The sequence below is a fragment of the Varanus komodoensis genome, unplaced genomic scaffold (genome assembly GCF_004798865.1).
Source record: "Varanus komodoensis strain SLA01 unplaced genomic scaffold, ASM479886v1 scaffold2, whole genome shotgun sequence".
NCBI lineage: Eukaryota > Metazoa > Chordata > Lepidosauria > Squamata > Varanidae > Varanus > Varanus komodoensis.
This window is the reverse complement of record NW_025335568.1, coordinates 24,967,816-24,987,783: the sequence shown is the minus strand read 5'-3', so window position 1 is coordinate 24,987,783 and position 19,968 is coordinate 24,967,816. Positions and strand designations below refer to the sequence as shown.

The 19,968-nt window shown below is 38.2% G+C and overlaps 1 protein-coding gene across 41 annotated transcripts in view; it reads right to left on the bottom strand.

Annotated features, from left to right (window-relative positions):
• Positions 1 to 19,968, bottom strand: part of ANK2 (ankyrin 2) — a 347,388-nt gene that overhangs the window by 54,487 nt on the left and 272,933 nt on the right. For 34 of the 41 annotated variants that reach the window (XM_044429261.1, XM_044429248.1, XM_044429258.1 and 31 more), the window contains 4 exons: positions 15,890 to 15,962; positions 10,390 to 10,534; positions 2,322 to 2,424; positions 121 to 224 (listed from right to left, as the gene is read on the bottom strand). In XM_044429261.1, the coding sequence (XP_044285196.1) occupies positions 121 to 224; positions 2,322 to 2,424; positions 10,390 to 10,534; positions 15,890 to 15,962 (425 nt within the window). Of the gene's footprint in view, positions 1 to 120; positions 225 to 2,321; positions 2,425 to 10,389; positions 10,535 to 15,889; positions 15,963 to 19,968 lie in introns of those variants that run through there. The other 7 variants (XM_044429240.1, XM_044429245.1, XM_044429250.1 and 4 more) reach the window with 2 other exon arrangements.

The window sequence follows — 19,968 nt, the reverse complement described above, 5'->3', positions numbered from 1 at the left end:
TAGATTTTTTTACCTTAAGACAGTTACATGGTAAAATGCACATTCAAACTAAGCATTAATTCTGGCTCCTGAGTTTCCTCTTGAAATTATTCTGTTTATATTCTGCTGTGGATGACTTACCCAGAGTGAATAGGGCTAGCAGAAAGAGTGACATTGTCCAGGTTGTCAGGACTCCAGCTTAAGCGATATGAATTTCTTTCACCTTCTTTGGCCAGTGTGGACACCTGGAAACACCAAGAAATAAGTTTTCTGTTTTCTTTTTATCTGTTTTATAACTAAACTATTTTCTATGTCTTGGATAGAGTAAGTTGACTAAAGGCTTTGAGAAGCTTTATGTTTCTAAAAGTACACTGTTCTGAAAAAAATCATACATGTAACTAAGGTGATGACCAACTATGAATTAACTTCCTAGGGCACAATCTTGTGCATGTTTAGACAGAAAAAAATCCTATACATTCCAGCATTCCCCAGCCAGGAAAGCTGTCTTTCTAAATATGTGCAAGTTTGCACCTTTTTATATCTTATCTAAAACAGTATTATCAGTTCTGCTCTGTAGAGTCTGCTTTGGAATGTCTTTATAGTACTAAAAATTTTCAAATTGCTTTGATTTTACTCTAATTTTGCTACTTTACATAGTATTTTTATTACCAAACATTGGCTATATTAGGAAATTGCTGAAACAAAGAATCCGGTTAAGTTCAGAAAAAAAGAGAAGGAAAAATATTTTCCTTTTGAATGTGTTGAATGATCTTGGTTGTCATATACTTTTTTTTTTTTTTTTTTGGAAAATCAATTATATTCAGACTTGTTCGCTGTATCCCAATATTGCTTCTTCCAGTAGCAGTTCTTCTCTACCAAGCAGCTATTATTTTCTATTTTGCATTAACTATTTTGAATGTATTGTGAAAATGCTTCTGTAGATACATCACATACTGATATACAAATTTGTTACATATATTAATAACTACAAAAATATACACAAACAAGTACAGTGTTACTATGTGATAGTTACGTATTATCACAGAACTCATTCCTGCAATAGAAATGACTGGCCAAGTTAAATGAAGTCAATGAGCTATATTTTGGCCTATCAAAATTAAGTTTATTTTATTTATTTATTTATTTATTTTCCCATTTATATCCTGCCTTTTTCCTATAAAGGCATTTACTGAGTGCCTTATATAGCCAGGAGACTGAGTTCAACCTAATGGTTCACAAATTGTACAAGGCAAACAATGTTCAATTACAGAGTTTGGTGAATATAGTCACAATTTTAAATGAAACCCAAAGTGTTAGGACTGTTGAGTTCACAAATACCTAGCTCCAAAAATTAGAAGTGCATGCTTCTTTACATGCTATTAACTTTTCATTTTGCAGTATACCTTACATGAAAGAGTACACTCTTGCCTTTAACTTAAATAGTCATTCATTGCAGTCAAAGAAAATCACACACCACATAATGGAAACAAGTGTACAAACAGGTGAAGAGTTTCCCCACAGAGGATTTTATAGAATTTTAATAACTAAACCAGAATTCTACCATTTTAACAAGTAATTTGAATTCTAGAAATGATGTGAGAGAAGATACCAAATAAAATGGTAAACTCTGCCATTTACCCACAAGGGATTGTACTGTGCTAGTTAAAAGAAAGAACTCCCCTGCTCCCAGTGGTCTGACTAGCTTTTTGGGATAACAACCATATAAATCAGTGCAGGTTGCTATTTGTAAAAGCTTCAAGTGGATCTTGACTGGTTACTTTAAAAGATGAAGCATCAAATTTTGAAAAGAATTAAAAACTGTTGGGATTAACTAGGAAGAGCATAGCTGTTTATAGACTATTTTCCACATTGGTAATCAAAACTGCTAAGCTTAGCATGGTGTTTGTGCATCAGCAGATTTGGGCCAATGAATGGAAAAAGAACTAGTTCCAAGAACCAAATATATAGATAGTGGACATTACCCTTTCACAAACTGTGTCTTCAGTATGCAACAGAAGAGATACTTCCTTATAATTTCCTTGGAAATTATTTTGTCTTTTTAACATACCTAAGAATTCTAAAAATTCTAAAAATCAGGTCAAAAGTATGCTGCAGATGCATTCAAGTATTTCAATCATACCAATGTTGTGCTGACAATTATAATATTGTGAACAATATGGCAGGAAATTGTTTAGGCAAAAGTCCCAAGAAAAGGAACACTATGAAACACACAGAACTAGGGAGCTGGTTCAAACAGTGACAATATAAAAAGTACAAATTAAGCATGACAACATTTAAAGTTACCAGTTTGACAAAGCTTCAGAATGACGATAAAGTCTCACCTGGTGGCTGGGGATAACAACCGTGTCATCAATCATGGTGCTTTCCCTCAAATAGGAGACATGGCTCAGCGTATGGGACCTGTCTGAACTGAAGGATCGCAGGCTGGTAGGTTGACAATATTATCAGCAGTTGAGATGGTGTGAGGATGGGATTGTGGGCAAACCAAAGGAGTGAAAAAAGCGTGCTATTAGCAAACATGGTGTAACCTCCAGGGGATGATGTAAACACTTACACCCAGTAACCGCCTCCACTTTTTCATGTTAACCTTTTTGCAAGGGGGCTCAGTCATACTGCTCTTTTGTGCTCTCACACTCACTTTCTTCTCTTGGTTCCAGTGGAAGCCAACAGAAGCAGAGCCTGTTCAGTCTTCTCTCAAGAATTCATTTGTGGCTGAATTGCTCCCCTCTACTTAAATGTCCTTTGAATTCATTTTTGTCCTATTGAATAAACCATTTGTTTGATTAAACTTATAAAAACTGAACAAAAATTTCTGATGCTCAGTGACAAGTAACCTTTTGTCCCCTGGAAGATACACAAGAGGTGGCCAGCCATATATTTTCTTCATGATACACAACTGCTCCTTCATACCTCAGCAGCATTTATGGATAAGCAGTAAAACACTTACTTTCATATGTAAACACAACACTACAGAAAACCATTTACTGTAGCAATGAGCGATGCAAAGCAAAAATAAGCGCCTTCCAAACACCAACTGATAGCCTAACTGGACCATATTTTGCTATCTCAGAAATGAACTACCAAACGAATTAGGCCACATGGACTCTTAGCTGCAGTTACATGCATCAAATATTGGTTTTGAAGCTTAAATCACTGAAGCTGTTATTGTTTGTATGTGTGTATGCACGTGAGCTATAGTTCATATGTTTCTGACTTCGCAGTAACATGATGTTAGGAACAGTTAAAATTGTGTATGCAGTTGAGGAACAAAGCCAGTCTAAGCAGTGTAATTTATTACCTCATCATTTATTAAGAACAGATCCCATAGGACTACATATATTGCAAAATACTGCAAATTAAAGTGGCAGGAAAAAAACCTATTTCATTGGCCTTAGACAATAAATGTAAATTCTGTGCACTATTCCTTAACATTTATTATTTCCAAACCTATGACTACAAATTTGCATGTAGTGATATGTACAGACATCTCCCCAGTTTTGTTGTTGTTAAACCATATGTAACTCTTAAATGGATTGACCTCAGTCAATTTCCTGGATCCTTACTTAGCTTCCGTAAATGGAACTGAGTTTGTATTCATGGACAAAGTTTTTTCTGCTTTCTCCTTCTGTCATAATCACCCTGTATCATCCAAAAATCAACATCTGGAAGGTAAGGGACCTTTGGTAATTCTTATGGGTGCAAAAGTTGGTGTGGCAGATACAACATCTTCCTTTATGGGAACAGAGGAACATCTTAGGATCCAAAGCCAATGTTACCATCTCTGTGACATTCTGGAAATGTTATACTGATTAAGCTATAAAATGCCATTATTATCTCCTAGTCAATTACTGAGATATATGCTATGCAATGCAACCCCATCCCTGTTAACTTGTAGATAACCCCCCCACCCCCACCCCCCATGACAGATGGGACATCCTCCCAGATAAACGGGTATAAGACAGCAGCTTTAAATCAGTTGGGATAAACATTGGAGATCCCAATAGTAAAATTACTGCAATGTCTTTTGAGTGCTCATAGTAGTGTATTTCTTACAAACACACATATATGACTGTTGTGTATTTTTAATGAATAGCAGGTACCCTGAATCCCATGTCTGAACAAACCATAATGGGTGCAAAGGATCCAGTTTGGAGGTCCCTGGAGTTGCTATTTGTTTAAATAAAACTGCCACACAAGGTTTACAGGCACAAATAAGTCTAGTTTAGCTGTTAGTCTGAAATCTTGTTCCAGAGTAAAACTGCTTTGGCTATCTTTAACATTTATACTTTAAAAAGTCAACTTCTAGTAGCAGAGCCCATATATGAAGACATAAATCTCTGAAGCATTTGAAACAGTGTGATGCAAGGCTGGCGAAGGTTCTGATAAGTGGAAGCTCTGCTACTCTGCCAATGGAATATTTTAAATGGCAACAAGCACTCAATAAAGGAAGCAGATATATGGCAAAAATTACCACATCTTTAAAGTCATCATTTGGATCCTGTTCTAGTGACACTTCATTCAGTATATATGTAGATCATGGGATATATGTAGCTATGAACATGCCCTTTAAGTATAAATATTGGACTTTTGCCATGGATGCTTGTAGAAAATTCCATTAACTTTATGAGGCCAATAATGAGCTACCTATGCAACACAAAATATAAAGGATTTACTGCAGATTTATATGAGTTAAAGTTGACCTGGCAAAAACAGATGATTGTAAAGCAATTTAGATAACTCTCAGTTCTACCCTAAACTGAGCTGCCCTACTTCTTTATAAAAATCCTTTTCTCCTGACATCTTTGTACCACCCAGTGTTTAGCTAATTGTTAATAAAATCTTGCATAAATGAAGCAAGTCGCAACCTATCTTCTGCACTTATACTGGGATTAACTGCCAGTGTAATTATTCATGCCGGTCAGAACAAGGCATTCAACTTACACAACACAATAAGAAAATGAATGCTTGTTTTCCTGTTATTTTCTTATCTATTTCTGATATGCCTCCTTAAACTACCAGCAGCACTTTCTTTTTCTACTTCTGCTGTGACAGCTAACTGAAAATGGGCAGCAGAAGAATAGTGACACAGCACAGTACTCATCATTTCCACAGAATGCTGCTTCTTAGCTATCATGTGTCTTCACAGAACTTTCTTAAGCCTTTTTAACTCACAGCTTTGTACATGCCATCACAAAGTAGGGCAAGGTCTTTGCAGACTTTACAAGAGGCATCGTTAATTGCCACTTGAATGGTATGTTTGTGTTGTGCAGAACTAAGAGACTCAAATAAACAAACAAACACTTTAAACTCATTCAGCCTGCCACTTGGAACTGGCAAGTGATAATGACAGGGGCCACATGGTTGCACTGAAGAGAAGATTGCTTTCATGCTATGTAATACCTACCTGGGCATAGTGCTAGTGAAAGCGTACAAAGAGGAAAAAGAGAAATAATAAACATTGGACATGATTATGAAAGAAAAGAAACTAAAGTTGTAATGTTGGATTCAATATGAATGAGTGTCTTTATCACAGGTCAGCTAATGGACTGGAGGAGGGCCATTTTACACAAGATAAAAAACAGGCACATCTACCACTTTGATTTATCTCGCTTTGCTGCAGTAAAGACAAATTTATTTAATGTGATTTGCTATGATGGTTTTCTTTTTGAAAATGGAAAGCTTCAAAACTGAATGGCCTGCTATCCTTTAGCAAAGATGCTCTTCATTGCATCCCCTTGTACCTAGCAGGAAGGGCACAGAGTGAAGATGCAAGATTGTTCCTTCCAGAGATCTATCTTTCAACTAAATAATATGCCTAGGCAGCCTGTTGAATTTTACTATGTGAAGGTAGGGCATTTAGTGCCAGAGTCACCATGCTTACAGGGTTTTGCTGAAGGCAAACTGATTGAAAATAAATCTAGTCAGGATTGGAGCAAATCCCTCCCCGACTAAAAGTGCCTGGCAGGAAATAAGGGTATTTGTCGTTGACTGAATTTGGTCTCCTCTAGTCACTCAGGTGCATTTCACTGAGTTATTCCACATTTCACTAATGTCCAGGAGTACCTTTCACCAACTCTCCGGTGGCAGGCTTTCATCCAGTCATTTACAGCTTTGTAATAATTAATGTAATAGGCTACAGATATGGCTATACTTTATGTCCACATCACCTGGTCTAAAACACTTCAGACTACTGAATCGGCAAGCTCACTGGAGCATATGTAATTTCTACTCCAATGCATGTGCTAGATTTCTATTGCCAAGGAGTAGATTTTAAGTCCTAATTTATTTAAATGTTTGTTTGTTACATTTGTATGCCACCCCATAGCCAGAAGCTCTCTGGGCAGCTCACAGAGCAATATAAAAAATACAATCATCCGATGTCCCAAAGCAATCTATATGACCAATTAACAGCACTCTCTTAAGGCAGCCTTGAGTTTTGTTTGTCAATGCCATGAAGCCACACACAGCTGTTTTTAATGGCTATACTAACAGAAGACATTTTTTTTTAAGAAGCTTCGTGTTTCCCTTTATTTTAATGCTCTTAGTGCGAGCTAGGTGGGGCAGAGTTATATTATTTAATATATAAAATCTGTTTTAATTCCTTTTTTATTGTATAAGTACTATCTTGTTGATGTAACCTGCCCAGGAAGCTCTGTGGCTGATGGGGCAGGTTAGAAATCCAAACAAATAATGTATTTTTAAATGTATTGCTGTTCAGCATGAGTTTTTGAGATGAGATACATAACATGTTGGTGGGGGAGAGTTTGCAAATATCCTGGACTGACAGAAAGATCAAGTGGGTCAAAGAGCAAATAAATCCTGAGCCTTCCCTAGAAGCAAAAATGACTGAAGTAAGGTTGCCATCCTTTGGACATATCATGGGAAGGCAGAGAAGACAGTCATGCTAGGGAAAGTCAAAGGCAGAAGAAGAAAAGGAAGACCAAATTGAGCTAGATTGACTCCATAAAGAAAGCCAGTCTTCAGTTTAGAACAGCTAAGCAGGGATGTCACGAATAGGAGATTTTGGAGGCCTTCATTCGTAAGTCAGAGATGACTCGATGACACGTAAAAACATAAAAATGTACAAAATGGATACACAACCTGTGACCTTCTAATGTTGTAGGTGCTCTAGGCCAAAACATCTAGAGGACTGCAAGTTGCCCACCCTAATGTAAATCAATATTAATAAGTGCATTTCTTTATTAATCACTATGTTACAGATTATGTTGTTTTTGTCGGGCACAACTTTGTGACTAACAACAACAACAAAGCCTGTTTCTGCTAGAAAATTGAAGCCAATGGTTCAGGTTCTTCTTTTTATCACCAAGGGTGGGATCCTAGTTCATAATATCTTACTTTGAATATTTTGCCCATATGGATGAAGTCTCTGAACTAATACATTTAGGTCACTATCTAATGGGGATGCCCTGTGAGCTTCTGAACTCAAAGGTTTATGGGCAACTGAGACAGAAGGGGCACGGAGACAATCCTTGCCTCTGCATTTCTTCTGCTCTGCAAATCAGCTAAATGGCTGATTTTGGCCTTTTGCTTAGGATAGGGACGAGGATCCAACAAGGATCTCCAGTTCTGAGGCTGAAGCCCTTTTCTTACCTTGGATATGGGAATCTGAATTATTCTTTCATCCTCTAGATACTATCTAGGGACCATAGGCTCACTCTGCTCCTCTCATGGACATAGCAAACTATTCCAGTTTTTCACTACATGGGCACATAAATAGTAACTCTTACCAGTTTGTCCATACAGATCTGTATTTTGCAATGCAAATGGTAAATATATTTTCCTAGCTGGATTTACCTAATCTATCAATACAGCATTATATACTATGGGCAGCTATTTTAGCCCAAAATGATTTTTTTTAAATATCCCAACCTGTATAAGGGCAAATCCCAGAAATATAAGATGGACCTTTTTGAACGCTTTTGAAAATGGTATTGGTAAGCCACACTGTAGTCCTGCCTATTGCCAAAACATGTAAAGTTCTGAAAGAAGTATGCTTTTTAATGTCTGCCATTATTTCAACTCATCTTGGAATACAAATGTTTTCTGTAAGTAGTATTTTACAAAATAAAAATAAAATGCCTTGCTTGATGAAGTAATACTGTAGTAATGAGAGGATTTTTCTATAGAAGAAGTTTCAGTGTCTGCTAACACCCATATAATGATGAAGAGTCTTCATGAGTAATAATAGCAATTCTCTTCTCTTCTGAGCTGGGGTTAGAAACAGGTTTTGATCCATACAGGAACACAATATAGTTTTCCTTGGTTAGCAGCAGAGTTATACATGTTAAAAATTATGTTCCTCTTCTAACGACGTCAGAGGAGCTGTGGCAGATCTGAGCAAGGGCCATCTATTCTCACCCTTTTGATGATGCTCCCAGAAACTGGCATGTGAAGATACCTTGCCTCAAGATACTAGAGGTAATATTCACAGTCATATGTGAAATTCAACTGATCATAATACGAAACTTAGCAAAACAGAAATAGTCATGTTCATGCGTTTGAGTACAGCTTAGTTTTCTATCATTAGATATCTAATGTGATAACTGTTTACAATAGTTTGAACTTAGAGCCATTCAAAAAAAAGCAAAGAGAAATCCATCACAGCATGCAGAAGATAGTGGTTTTTCATTCATTAGTATTGACCACCCACACCCCCTTTCATATATCATATGTACACGTGTGTATATATATACACCCATACATGTGTGTGCATTCAGATATATACATATAGTGGCTAATCTCCATCAATACAACTAGTTAGCTGATTTATCCTCTATAAATTGGACTGATCCTTTTCTAAAGCTGCTGGCCAATGACACATCCTGCACTACCAAATTCCAGTGTTTAACCATGCACTGTGTGAAGTTTTTCCTTTTATATGTCCAGAATCTTCTACTGTTCTGCTTTATTGGGTGACGCAGGTTCCTCTATATCATATTTAATTTTATACACTTCTGCCTTATCCCCCCTTACATTTTTTCTAAGCTAAAAAGTCACAAACACTGCAACATTTCCTCATAAGGGAGTTGATCCATCCTCTTTCTCATTTGGGTTGACCTTTTCTATAGCTTCTCCAGTTCTACAATATCCTTTTTTATCGTCTGGTAACCAGAACTGTACATGGCATCCCGAGTGTGGTTTACCATATAATTTATAAAAGCATGATGATAGTAGGCCTATTTTCTGTCTTAGAGCCAGCTCCTACATAGCAACTTGAAAGGCATCAAACTTAAGTGTTCATCTTAATGACTGCAGCATGTAATCCTTCCTTGTTCAGGTAAGGCAGATGTTAGCCCAGGGATGAGGAACATCTTGCCTGTGAGCCAATTTGGCTTGCCAGGCTGGTCCGTCAGGCCTGGAGGTCTCAGCTGAAGCTCCTTCCTTCCCCAAAGATCTGTATCTTCCCTGAATTGTTCAGTGAAAAGAGTGAGGCACAGGAGAGTATCCAAGCAATATTTATATTTAACCAGTGCTTGAAATACAAGGACAAGAAATGTGGTTCTCTGGCTGAAGCACCATTTGAAGGAGCTTCAGCAAGGGTCCAATTTGAAACAACACAGGCAGGGCCCTGCTCCCAATTCATCTGGTCCATGAGGAGCTTTCTGGGGAGGGGAAGGAGCAAACAGGCCATTACTTTGCATTAGTCATTATTCTTAAAGCTATAACCAAGAGGTTTCATTTAATTTATGTTTCAGTGCATACTGTATCAGCCCTCTTAGTGAGTAAAGCTATGAGATCATTCTCATCTGCTAATGAGTATGCATATTATTGCCAATGCACTCATGATACTTCATGATTTCTTTTTCCATGAATTCACCTGTTCACATCTGCCTCCCTAGAAACCATTTCAAGCACTAGAATAATAATGAATAACCTGTAGCAAGGTGAAAGATGCCAACACATTATACATACTGTATATACTCAAGCTGGTGTATAAAAATATAATAAATGCAACCCTCTGAAAATTAATGCATTTTTTCTTGTATATCCTTGTTTGGGTTCTGCTTTGAAGGTAGGAGGTGAAAGCATGGGGCAAGATTTTTGGCTTCCTGTGCTGTCTAATCATATACAGGATCAATTGCCACAGTGTGGGTGGCTTCTTTAGCTTTGTTCCAATCAGCAAAGAAGCTCAGGCTTACCCAGCAGACAAGCTAATTATCACTTCAGTTTCAGCTCTACAACTGAAGGGGGGACGGGGGGGGGTTCTCCACAAGAAACCATCACCTGCACATCTATAGGTATTTGTTCATCAAAGCATAAACAAAACTCCCATGGACTGGGAAATGTATCCATACTAATCTTCATCTACATATTGGGTAACTATTCAGAAAAAAATACAAATGCTTTAGGGAAATATTGAAGTAGTACCTGTCAGATCTGCCACCTTCCAAGCTGTACCTCAGGTAGTTCATCCCATCCAAGAATTGGCTGCTGGGTAAGGAATCATCACCTAGTTCCTTTAGGTCTTCTGGTCTAAGATATTCTCCCCCATCTCCTGTCATAGTATCATCACCTTGAGCCAAAATGCACACAAATATTTGCAAGGTCAATTAATTTTCATAAGCTATAGTGCCAGAGTAGTAAGTATAGTGACATACTAGAAGATCAACTCAAGAATACAAACCAAACGAAAACATTATTGACATTCCTGAAGTACAGCAGGCACACACTGTTAATACACATAAAGCAAACACTAGCATATTAAGCACGAAGAAATCAGGATAACTTATAAGAAATCACATGGAATCATTCCTCTGCCTTTTGCCTTTGTGCCTAGTGTTGGCTGAACTAGACTCAATTTTGTTCTTTTTTTCCATTTAGTGTCTTGCCACAGCTGGTCTTTGACAGAAACTTTGAGACTACTTTCACCTGAGACATTAGCTAGTGCCTTTAAGTGCCTAGATTTTCCTCTACGTGCTATATGTGGATTAAATTAATGTGGCAGAATGCAGAAAAGAGACAAAAATCCATATTCTATTTTGCATTGGCATCACACAAACTGATTTTAAGAACAGCTCAATTTAGCAGCACGTTTGATTGCAGGAAGCTGCCTTTGATCTGGTATTTGCTTGCCCATCCCTGTTCTGTCTGATCAGACTGGCAACAGTTCTCCAAGGGCTCAAGCAGAAGTCATTCCCAGGACCTGATCCTTTTGACTTAGGGAAGTCAGGAACCAAGCCTGAAACCACTGGATTGCAACACAAAGGCCCTACTACTAAGCTCTAGTCCTTCCTCTAGAGAAACAATGAAAACAAATTCTGGCAGTTACATCAGGTGAAGTATTGTAAGAAGCCCAGCCAAAACTGTTTTGTTTTTAAATATCTGCATTCACCAGGACTATGTATGTAAAATAACTAAAAGACTGTTAATAATGTCTCCTTTGTCATATATTCTTTATTTCCCTTTGTCATATATGATACTTAGTAACAGTATGAAAAGTAACATGCTGAGTAAAATTTAACAATGATGAAATTTAACTGTCATCTCATTTTACTGTATGGGTAATGAACTGTGTTATTACAAAAGGCTACATTCTAGATATATAAGACAACCCTTGAAACCAAAAATAGCAAAGCAAAAACCTGACATATATAAACTGTCCAAAACATTAACCTTATCTTAAATGCGAGTCACCTTATATGCCAATATAAATGAATATTTTATGAAACATACTTCGTGGTTGCTTGTTCCACACATTAAGACCATATATATAAGCATAAAAGTCAACTGTTGAAACCAGAAATAGCAACACTATTGGGTGTTGTCTTATACACCTGACATATGACAAATACCAGAAAAACAGTCCTAAATATTGGCCTCATATTATACACAAGTCATCTTATACATTGGTATATACAGTATGTTGTTGTTGTTAGTTGCGAAGTCGTGTCCAACCCATCGCGACCCCATGGACAACATTCCTTTAGACCTTCCTGTCCTCCACCACCCCCGGAGTCCACTTAAGCTCACGCCAAACCATAGCCTTGACTATACGCACTTTTGTTGGCAGGGTGCTGTCTCTGCTTTTTAGTATATGCTTATATAATTATAAGATGCATAACATCTATATTCCATTTCATTGTCTCAAGAAACAAGACAAACTACTAACTACTTGTATTTTTTTTCAAAATAACAACAAAATCTATTTAAAAGCCCTATCAACCTCACAAACATATATCGGCTTTCTACCATTTTTAAGAGAGTGTCCTGTTGCCCAGCTGCTGAGCTAAACCCAAGAAAAAGCCATGGATTACAGGTCTGAGCTGTTCCTCTCCACAAACCCTACAGTTCCAAATTCAAAACTCACAATAAACCCAGGGTGTTCCTCTTTAGGTTGCTGCAGTGGGAATGTTTGGGCACCAAGAATTGGCAGTCTCGATAAGAAACAGTGGATAACTGCAACATGTGAATTATGTCATTTTCTCATGGTCTGTACTAAATAGATTTAGTTATTTAGAAAGTGAAGTGTAATAAGTTGCACAGAAGTTTCTAATTCACAGAACTACAGTTCCCACAAGCCATAGGAATTACTTCTACACAGGTGTATGTATGCGGTGATATCCTCAGATATTACTACAGTCATTCAATTTAATATAGAATTTTAATATAACTAGATTACCCATATTTTCTATGGGAAAGATTCATGATTTAACTTGGCTGGATTTTAGCAGCTTAGACAAATATTTGTTAAAATTGTTTAATTTTTAAACCTTATTTTTAGCATTATGGTGGGGATACTACAAGTTTAAAAATTGCTAAAGTATTAGTTAGGGAAAAGTGCCTTCTGGATGCCACTCCATGCAAAATAATAGATTGAAAGCCTTGTGGCAAACACTGCTTCCTGTTTCCTGGGCCTTCTGCACAGTCACAGCAGAAGAGAATACCAGTTCTTAATTCAAATCTTCCTCCAAAGACTTAAATGCATCTTCTCTTCTTCTGCCCCATAACATTCGAAAACATGTGCTATGTCTGATTTAATACATTGAGAAAAGTCAGTCTGAATTAATTTTGATACGATTACAGTGGGTTTATCCTAAGTATGATTACATCTGTATCTAAACAATGCTGATGGAGGAAGACACAGCGTAAAAACCCTCTGTGGAAAGAAAGAGCTTATAAAATGGAAGTCTTTTTATGGATGCCTTCATGGAAGTGAACCACAGCAGTTCTTGAAAGCGTATATATTCATTTGTTAGTCTTTTAAGGTGGCACAAAAGACTAACAAAATTTAGTCTCATCTCTCACTGAGAACAGAAGTGAAAACACTGAGAGGTTTGCGGAGTCATTGTTCAGGTGGAATTTGCCTAGCAAAACTTTGTAACCATAGTTACCACTCAGCTCAGTGTATTTGAGTGCATCACAATGCTTCTTCACCAGCCATGCCATCTGGTTAAGACCCAAATAACTGACAGTTAGGTGACTGCAGATGAACACATCATGCCAGCCACGCAGAGTTCTTGAGAGACATGTATGGAACAGTAGGACAATGAACCCTAAAATGGAAAGTCTGAACATCTGTCCCTGCCCTGCTTCATAGTAAGGAATGAAACTGCCAAGAGCAACAGCACACAAGAACTGCCATCCTTCTCAATTCTTTGAAGAGAAGAAACACAGAAGCAACCAACCAGGATTATCTGCAACTAACAGTAAATCTGCTGCACTAAAAAGCATTCTACAGAAGATACTCAAACTTTGCATAAGGTTCCTCATCTTTTAAAATTATCTAGCAGGTGGGCTGTTATGACGGAAAAGATAGCTTTCCACTGGGGCTACACAGCTTGCTTAAATGCTTAATTCCTCCTAAAACAGTCTTTGAGGCCATGAGATACAATGAGATACATGATACATTTATTTTTTTAATGGTGGTACGGGGCAGAAATTCCTTCAAAGCTATTCTGTGAAAACTACATTCCCACATTACATATTCTACATAAAACTAAGACTGACTTCCATGGAGAATGCCATGTTAACATATGTGTCACAGCAAAGGAATGTCAAGGAAGCAACTCTATAGGGTACATGAATGTTGGACTCTTAACTCAGATATAAAGAAAAATATAAAAATATAAAATGTATACATTAATGCTAATATTTATTAAAATGCAATTTCTCTTCCCTTTATTTCAATTTAGATGGATACTAACTAGATTAATGGATACGAACCTAGCAAACAACTACACATAACTATCATAAGGTTCTGGAATGTTCTTTTGTAAAATAATTGCTACAAAGTATTTAGCTATTTAAATGTAGTTGATGAATGCAGTTGCTTTGCTTATATGAATACAGGTTAAATCATCAGATCCACCAAATGACAGAGCTATGTGGGCCACATACATTATATGGGTTAGTGATAAAACTGCTAATTAAGAATGAAAAGGATTTAGCGAGCACATACAGCATTATGCATCGTATATATACACACAGTGTGTCACATATTATGATGTGGCATGGGAATTAAGGGTATGACCTGTGAAGTTGCTGGTTCAAATGTGACTTCAGCCATGAAACAACCATGTGCTTGCTGGAACGTTTAGCTACAGTCCTACTCCACTTAACATCACCACTTTGTAATATGTGGTTAATAACACTGAGCTTATACAGCTGCTATAAGGAGTACTGAAATAATGCATGGGAAGTACTTTTGAGTCAGCCCTTGAAATGCACTATAGAAGTATTTTACTTTGTTGTAAACTGACAATATGAAAATGCAGTGTTAGTACAATGCTCACTTACATTGCCCCCATACTAACAATACTGGTAGTATTGCTGGATTCTGTTAGGGGACATTTTCACTGGCAGTGGGAGAAACTGAAAACATGCACAGACTCAAAGTCAAATTTAGTGACATAAATCAGTTTTGGGGCATTGCATAAACAAGCACAAATTGTTTCAGAAAAGAGGGAATATCAGTTAAGAAAATGAGGCATTTTGTGACCCACTCCAAGAACTCTTTCACAGTACCTGTTTCACTAAAGGCTTCCTCATCAGTGAAATGGTCATAGTCAAAGTGTTTAAAAGCTGCACAACACATAAGTTAGTTTCAGAAAGAAGGGCAAAAACAGCTAACCCCATATGCTTGGATAGGAACACATACTGAAACTAGATGAGTCATTGGAGAACTGTGGTCAAAACTCCTATTCCCTAAAATTCTTTTGAAAGCAACTATGTGAAAGACATTCAAATTGAAGATGTGATAAGCATGTTCCAACACATTTTTTCATAGCAAATCATAGGTTATTTTCTGTGAGGAAACATTGAGGAAAATAGACAGGTACACTCACATTTTTCCTAAGAAGCAGTTGATGCATGCACATGCCATTTGATTTAAACTGGGGTGGGGGCAGGGGGGGATGGCACTGGGAAGACAACCTAGCCTCTGAACAGGTGCTTTGAAAGAAATGTAAACGAGATGAGAAACCACAGAAGGGCATCTGTCCATTCATCTCTCTACCTCAGTACTGTCTACTGAATGGCCATGGCTCTCTGGGATTTCAGACATGACCAAGTCTTTCACAGTCTTATCTGGATATGCCGGGATTTCAAGATTTTGAATACAAAGCATATACTCCGCTATTGAGCTATAGTCCACTATAATCTAATCACTGATTTCTAACTTCTTTTTAAACATAGCATAATAGAAACAATACATATTGATGTTTTAGCTTGTGTTGCTTTTACAAGTTTATGAGACAACAGACATTTCCAGTAACATGCAGTTATTTGAATCTAGCCTTTTGGTTTAACTCCTATTTTACTATTTCCTATACAGTCTTCTATGAAATAGGTAACTAAGTAATACTTTAAACATGCAAAATTGAAGAAAACAATTTAATTCATGGACCTGTGTAATTTATAGTTGACTCACCTTCCTCATCAGAAACATCCAAGACTTCAGTCATAGTCTCTGGTACATTGAGTTTGTGTTTTTCAGTTACAGTCTGTAGAGGAAAAGGGAAAAAAATCAATCAACTGGCTGAACAGTAGAAGACAAATACAAAGTCATGCAACTCAATGCATATTTATTAGGACATCTTTCAGTAAATCACATTTTAATGTATTTTGATATTATAACCATTCTCTGTAGTCTCCATATTTTTCCTGTCCAGAAAAAGATGTTGGTTCCTATTATTGCTATGGTATAGCAATTTGCATGCTGAGATGAGAAGAAGTTGCTTCTAGCAGTTTTTTAAAGTTTCAGCACATTTGTTAATTGATATTCCATGCAAAACATCTTCAACTTTTGGTGGCAGGCTATGTTTTGAAATGAATTAGGTAATGTCTACAGAAAAGCTTTAAGAAGTTGTAGAAAACATATGGAACTTATTAGATCTGTAAGAACACTTTGAAATGATGCTTTGAACAATGAAAAATATTTAAACTGAATAAAGATGTTGAATAGAATGTCTAAAAGACCTGTACCTAAAATACATTAGTCTTATGACTAAGTAACTTTATTAACACAGTAATATAATACAAATACATACAATCAACACTGTAATATATTATTTTCTTATTTCTTTCACTGTAAAATTAAAATGATAAAATGTTTAAAATATGGAATAATTATATATTGTGATATTATGGTAGCAATGTATTACTTGCTTTTGATTATAAAAAAAAATCAGTAAGGTATACAACCAATAAACCAAAATAAACCATACAAATCACTAAATGAACAAAAATACTGATGAATAAGTTTACAAGACACAGCAATGCAGATCCAGTTAAGTACCTGAGTGGACAAATGTCACTTTTGTTGGCAATGAAAATTTATAAGACTTGGTGCTAACTGTTTATGAAGATAGAGGCAGTTCCACAATAGAAGTGCCAGAAATATTCCTTAAGGTTGTCATATACTGAATCCCTAGCAAATATGATCAACCAACCTTCCTTGCTAGATCTTAGTATTAGGGCAGTTCCACAAGGATCCTAAGCCATGTAGTAATTTAACATATTGGCACAGTGACCTTGAACACGGCTGAGTCTCTTTGATAACCTCACTGAAATATTCTAGTCTTGTGGTTACTAATAGCGCCAGACAGGAACAGTTCTAGTCTGAAAAAGGCAGTCCTTGACTCAATAGGATTCAGGCTCAATTTATTGTGTCTTATCCAACCTACCACTGTTAGTAGTTAGGAGTCTACACAGCCTCTCCTGAAACAGATGATCCAGAGAAATAAAAGCTGGGTATCATCAAAAGAAAACCAACACAACAGGAGGTATGGTTGCCTAATGTGATCCCCTCTAGATCAGGAGTCCTCAAACTTTTGAATAGGGGGCCAGTTGAAAGGCTATGGTGACCGTCGCAGGCCGGTGAGGTGGGGGTAACTGGGCCAGTGAGGTGCCATTGCGCGCACGCAAGCCAGCATCAGGTGCACATGAGGCGACGTCGGGTGCACTCACTTGGAGATCTCCCAGCGAGTCCAAAACCATCTTCAAGCAAGCGAGCCACCACCTCCCCGCCTGTGCTGTGAGGCAGTGGCGAGCACGCACTTACGGGCAGCCGGCAGCGGCTTGCTCGCTTGAAGACCATCTCCGAGTGAGCAAGCCACCACCTCCCCGCCCACGCAGCAAGCACATGCGCGGCCAGGGAACGGTGGCACAGGCCGGATGGAAGGCCATGGCGGGCCGGACCCATTCCGCGGGCCATAGTTTGAGGACCCATGCTCTAAATAAACATGGGCCACCTTCAAATGGTTACATACTTGGATATTTGGTCCGCTTTTGTTGAAACCTATGTATAACTGCTAGAATGTCATACACATTTCATACGATCCATATCAGTTTTTTTAAAATGCCTGTGGATATCACGCCGGGGACCCATCACAGGAGGTGCCTGCAGGCACCATACCATTGGCTGTGGCTAACTGGAGATCTGTGACTTAGATAATCTGTTTCCTCCTAGAATGTCTGAAGCAGTATAGCCACCATTCTCATAAGCATCTTTCTCAGAGAAGAACATTAGTAACCAGGAAACAGTTATTAAGAACCACAAAATCTCCTCCTCCAAGTCACCAGGTGCCCATCCCTCCAACAGTGATATGTTTGAGACACTACACAGACCCTTCAAATTACCTATGAAGGATAAGGGTTGAGAGAGCATTTAGGCATGCCACATCAAAACTATTGTCCACATCATCAGGTTCCAAAGTTCATCCAGCAAGTTTTGGGTGTTTTCAGTATATACTATTATCAATGTGAATACACCACAAACAAATAGAACAATTTTGCTAGAGAACTACTCAAGGATACAGTGGAAAGAATGAAGTAATAACCAAATGGCAGCCATATTCATATATTCTAGTCCATATTTAGGCCCTTTCCAAAGTATGCTCTAGCCATCTTCTAACCAGCCTCTTGTCTATAATTGCACTGAGAACCAGGGCTCTGTAATGGTAGAGTGGACATTTCAGCCCAATCATCTGGAAGGTCCCGTAGAGCAGAGGTCTCAAACTCAACTTACCTGGGGGCCACTGGAAGTAGAGTCTGAGTGAGGCTGGGCCGCATCAAGTATTCCACCACCGCAGTGGGGGTGGGCCGCTCATCCTGTGGCCGGCCTGGGCGCTGCTGGCACTTTGAAGGCCACAGGGCCCCTCCCCCGTGCCCCGCCCATCCCGGCAATTGGCCCACGGGCCGCAAGTTTGAGACCCCTGCCCTAGAGCATTCATGTGGGCTAAACCAGTGATGGCAACCCTTTTAGAGACTGAGTGCTCAAACTGCAACTCAGAACCCACTTATTCATCGCAAGGTGCCAACACTGCAATAAAACCTGAATTTGCTGACCACCAGCACAAGGGGGCAACGTTCCACTGACCACCAGCATTTGGCCAGCTCTGAAAAAGGCACCTGAGTGTATTTCCTACCTGAATGTATTTCCTACCTTTCCTACCTTCTGCTAAAATCACAGTCCAAGCAAATCCCTGGCAGCTCACTGACCGGCCATGTGAGTCGTGGCTAATGAGTGACGTCGTTGCCTGGCGCCCTTAATCTTTCTGAATATGAACATGGCTGCTGGAGCGATCACGTGCTGACAGAGAGGGCTCTGCATGCCCCTTCGGGCACGTGTGCCATAGGTTCATCATCACTGGGCTAAACTATCTGCTCTCCATCCATTACAAGCGTAGGAATACATCGCTGAGCTGCCAAGACCAGATGGCTCCAAGATAATCTGTTAGGAATCAATCAGTTTAAAATACAATGGAAAGACAAACTGAGTATACTAATAAGGAAGTAAGATCAAGCCTCATTAATACCATAATCTGAAGAGCACAGACTAGCTGAGAAGTGTCAGGTGTCCCAGAAGATTGGCCCTTAAGCAAGAAGAAATGCCTCAGAAGAGGGTATTGGTAATTTAAATTTGGAGAGGAGGAGGGGTATTCTATTTGTAATAATCTTCTCAGCAATAAATTACATTCCCTTAACAGCTAATATTTGAATTATTATTTCTTTTGTTATTGACATCTGCAATACAGTTCTTTTATAGTGTCAAGCAGATTTGATCTTAACATAATATTTAAAACCTCCCTCATACATGAAGTAATGGTTTAAAGAGTCAGTATGAATAAGGAGTATATTTGCACACCATGGTCCGGAGGATTAGGAACCATTTTTTTCTACATATAACCAGTTGAGCATCTTGGAAATTTCTTTTATATACATTATAGTCCATCATGGCAAAGGGGTAGCAAAGCAAAGGCATGCGGCTGCTAAATGGGGAAAAAATACAGCTTGGTTATAGAGCACATTTTTGCAGGCAATCTTTGGGAAGGACTCCTGTCTGAAATCCTGGAGAGTTGCTGCCAGGTAGCATAAGAAATTAGGAGCTAGATGCTTTAATGGCCTGACTTGATATAAAACAGCTTCCTATATTTCTAGGTGTAAGACTGTGTGCTGTATATACAGTATCATCCTCCAACTCGGTGCCTTTCAGGTGTGTGAGACAAT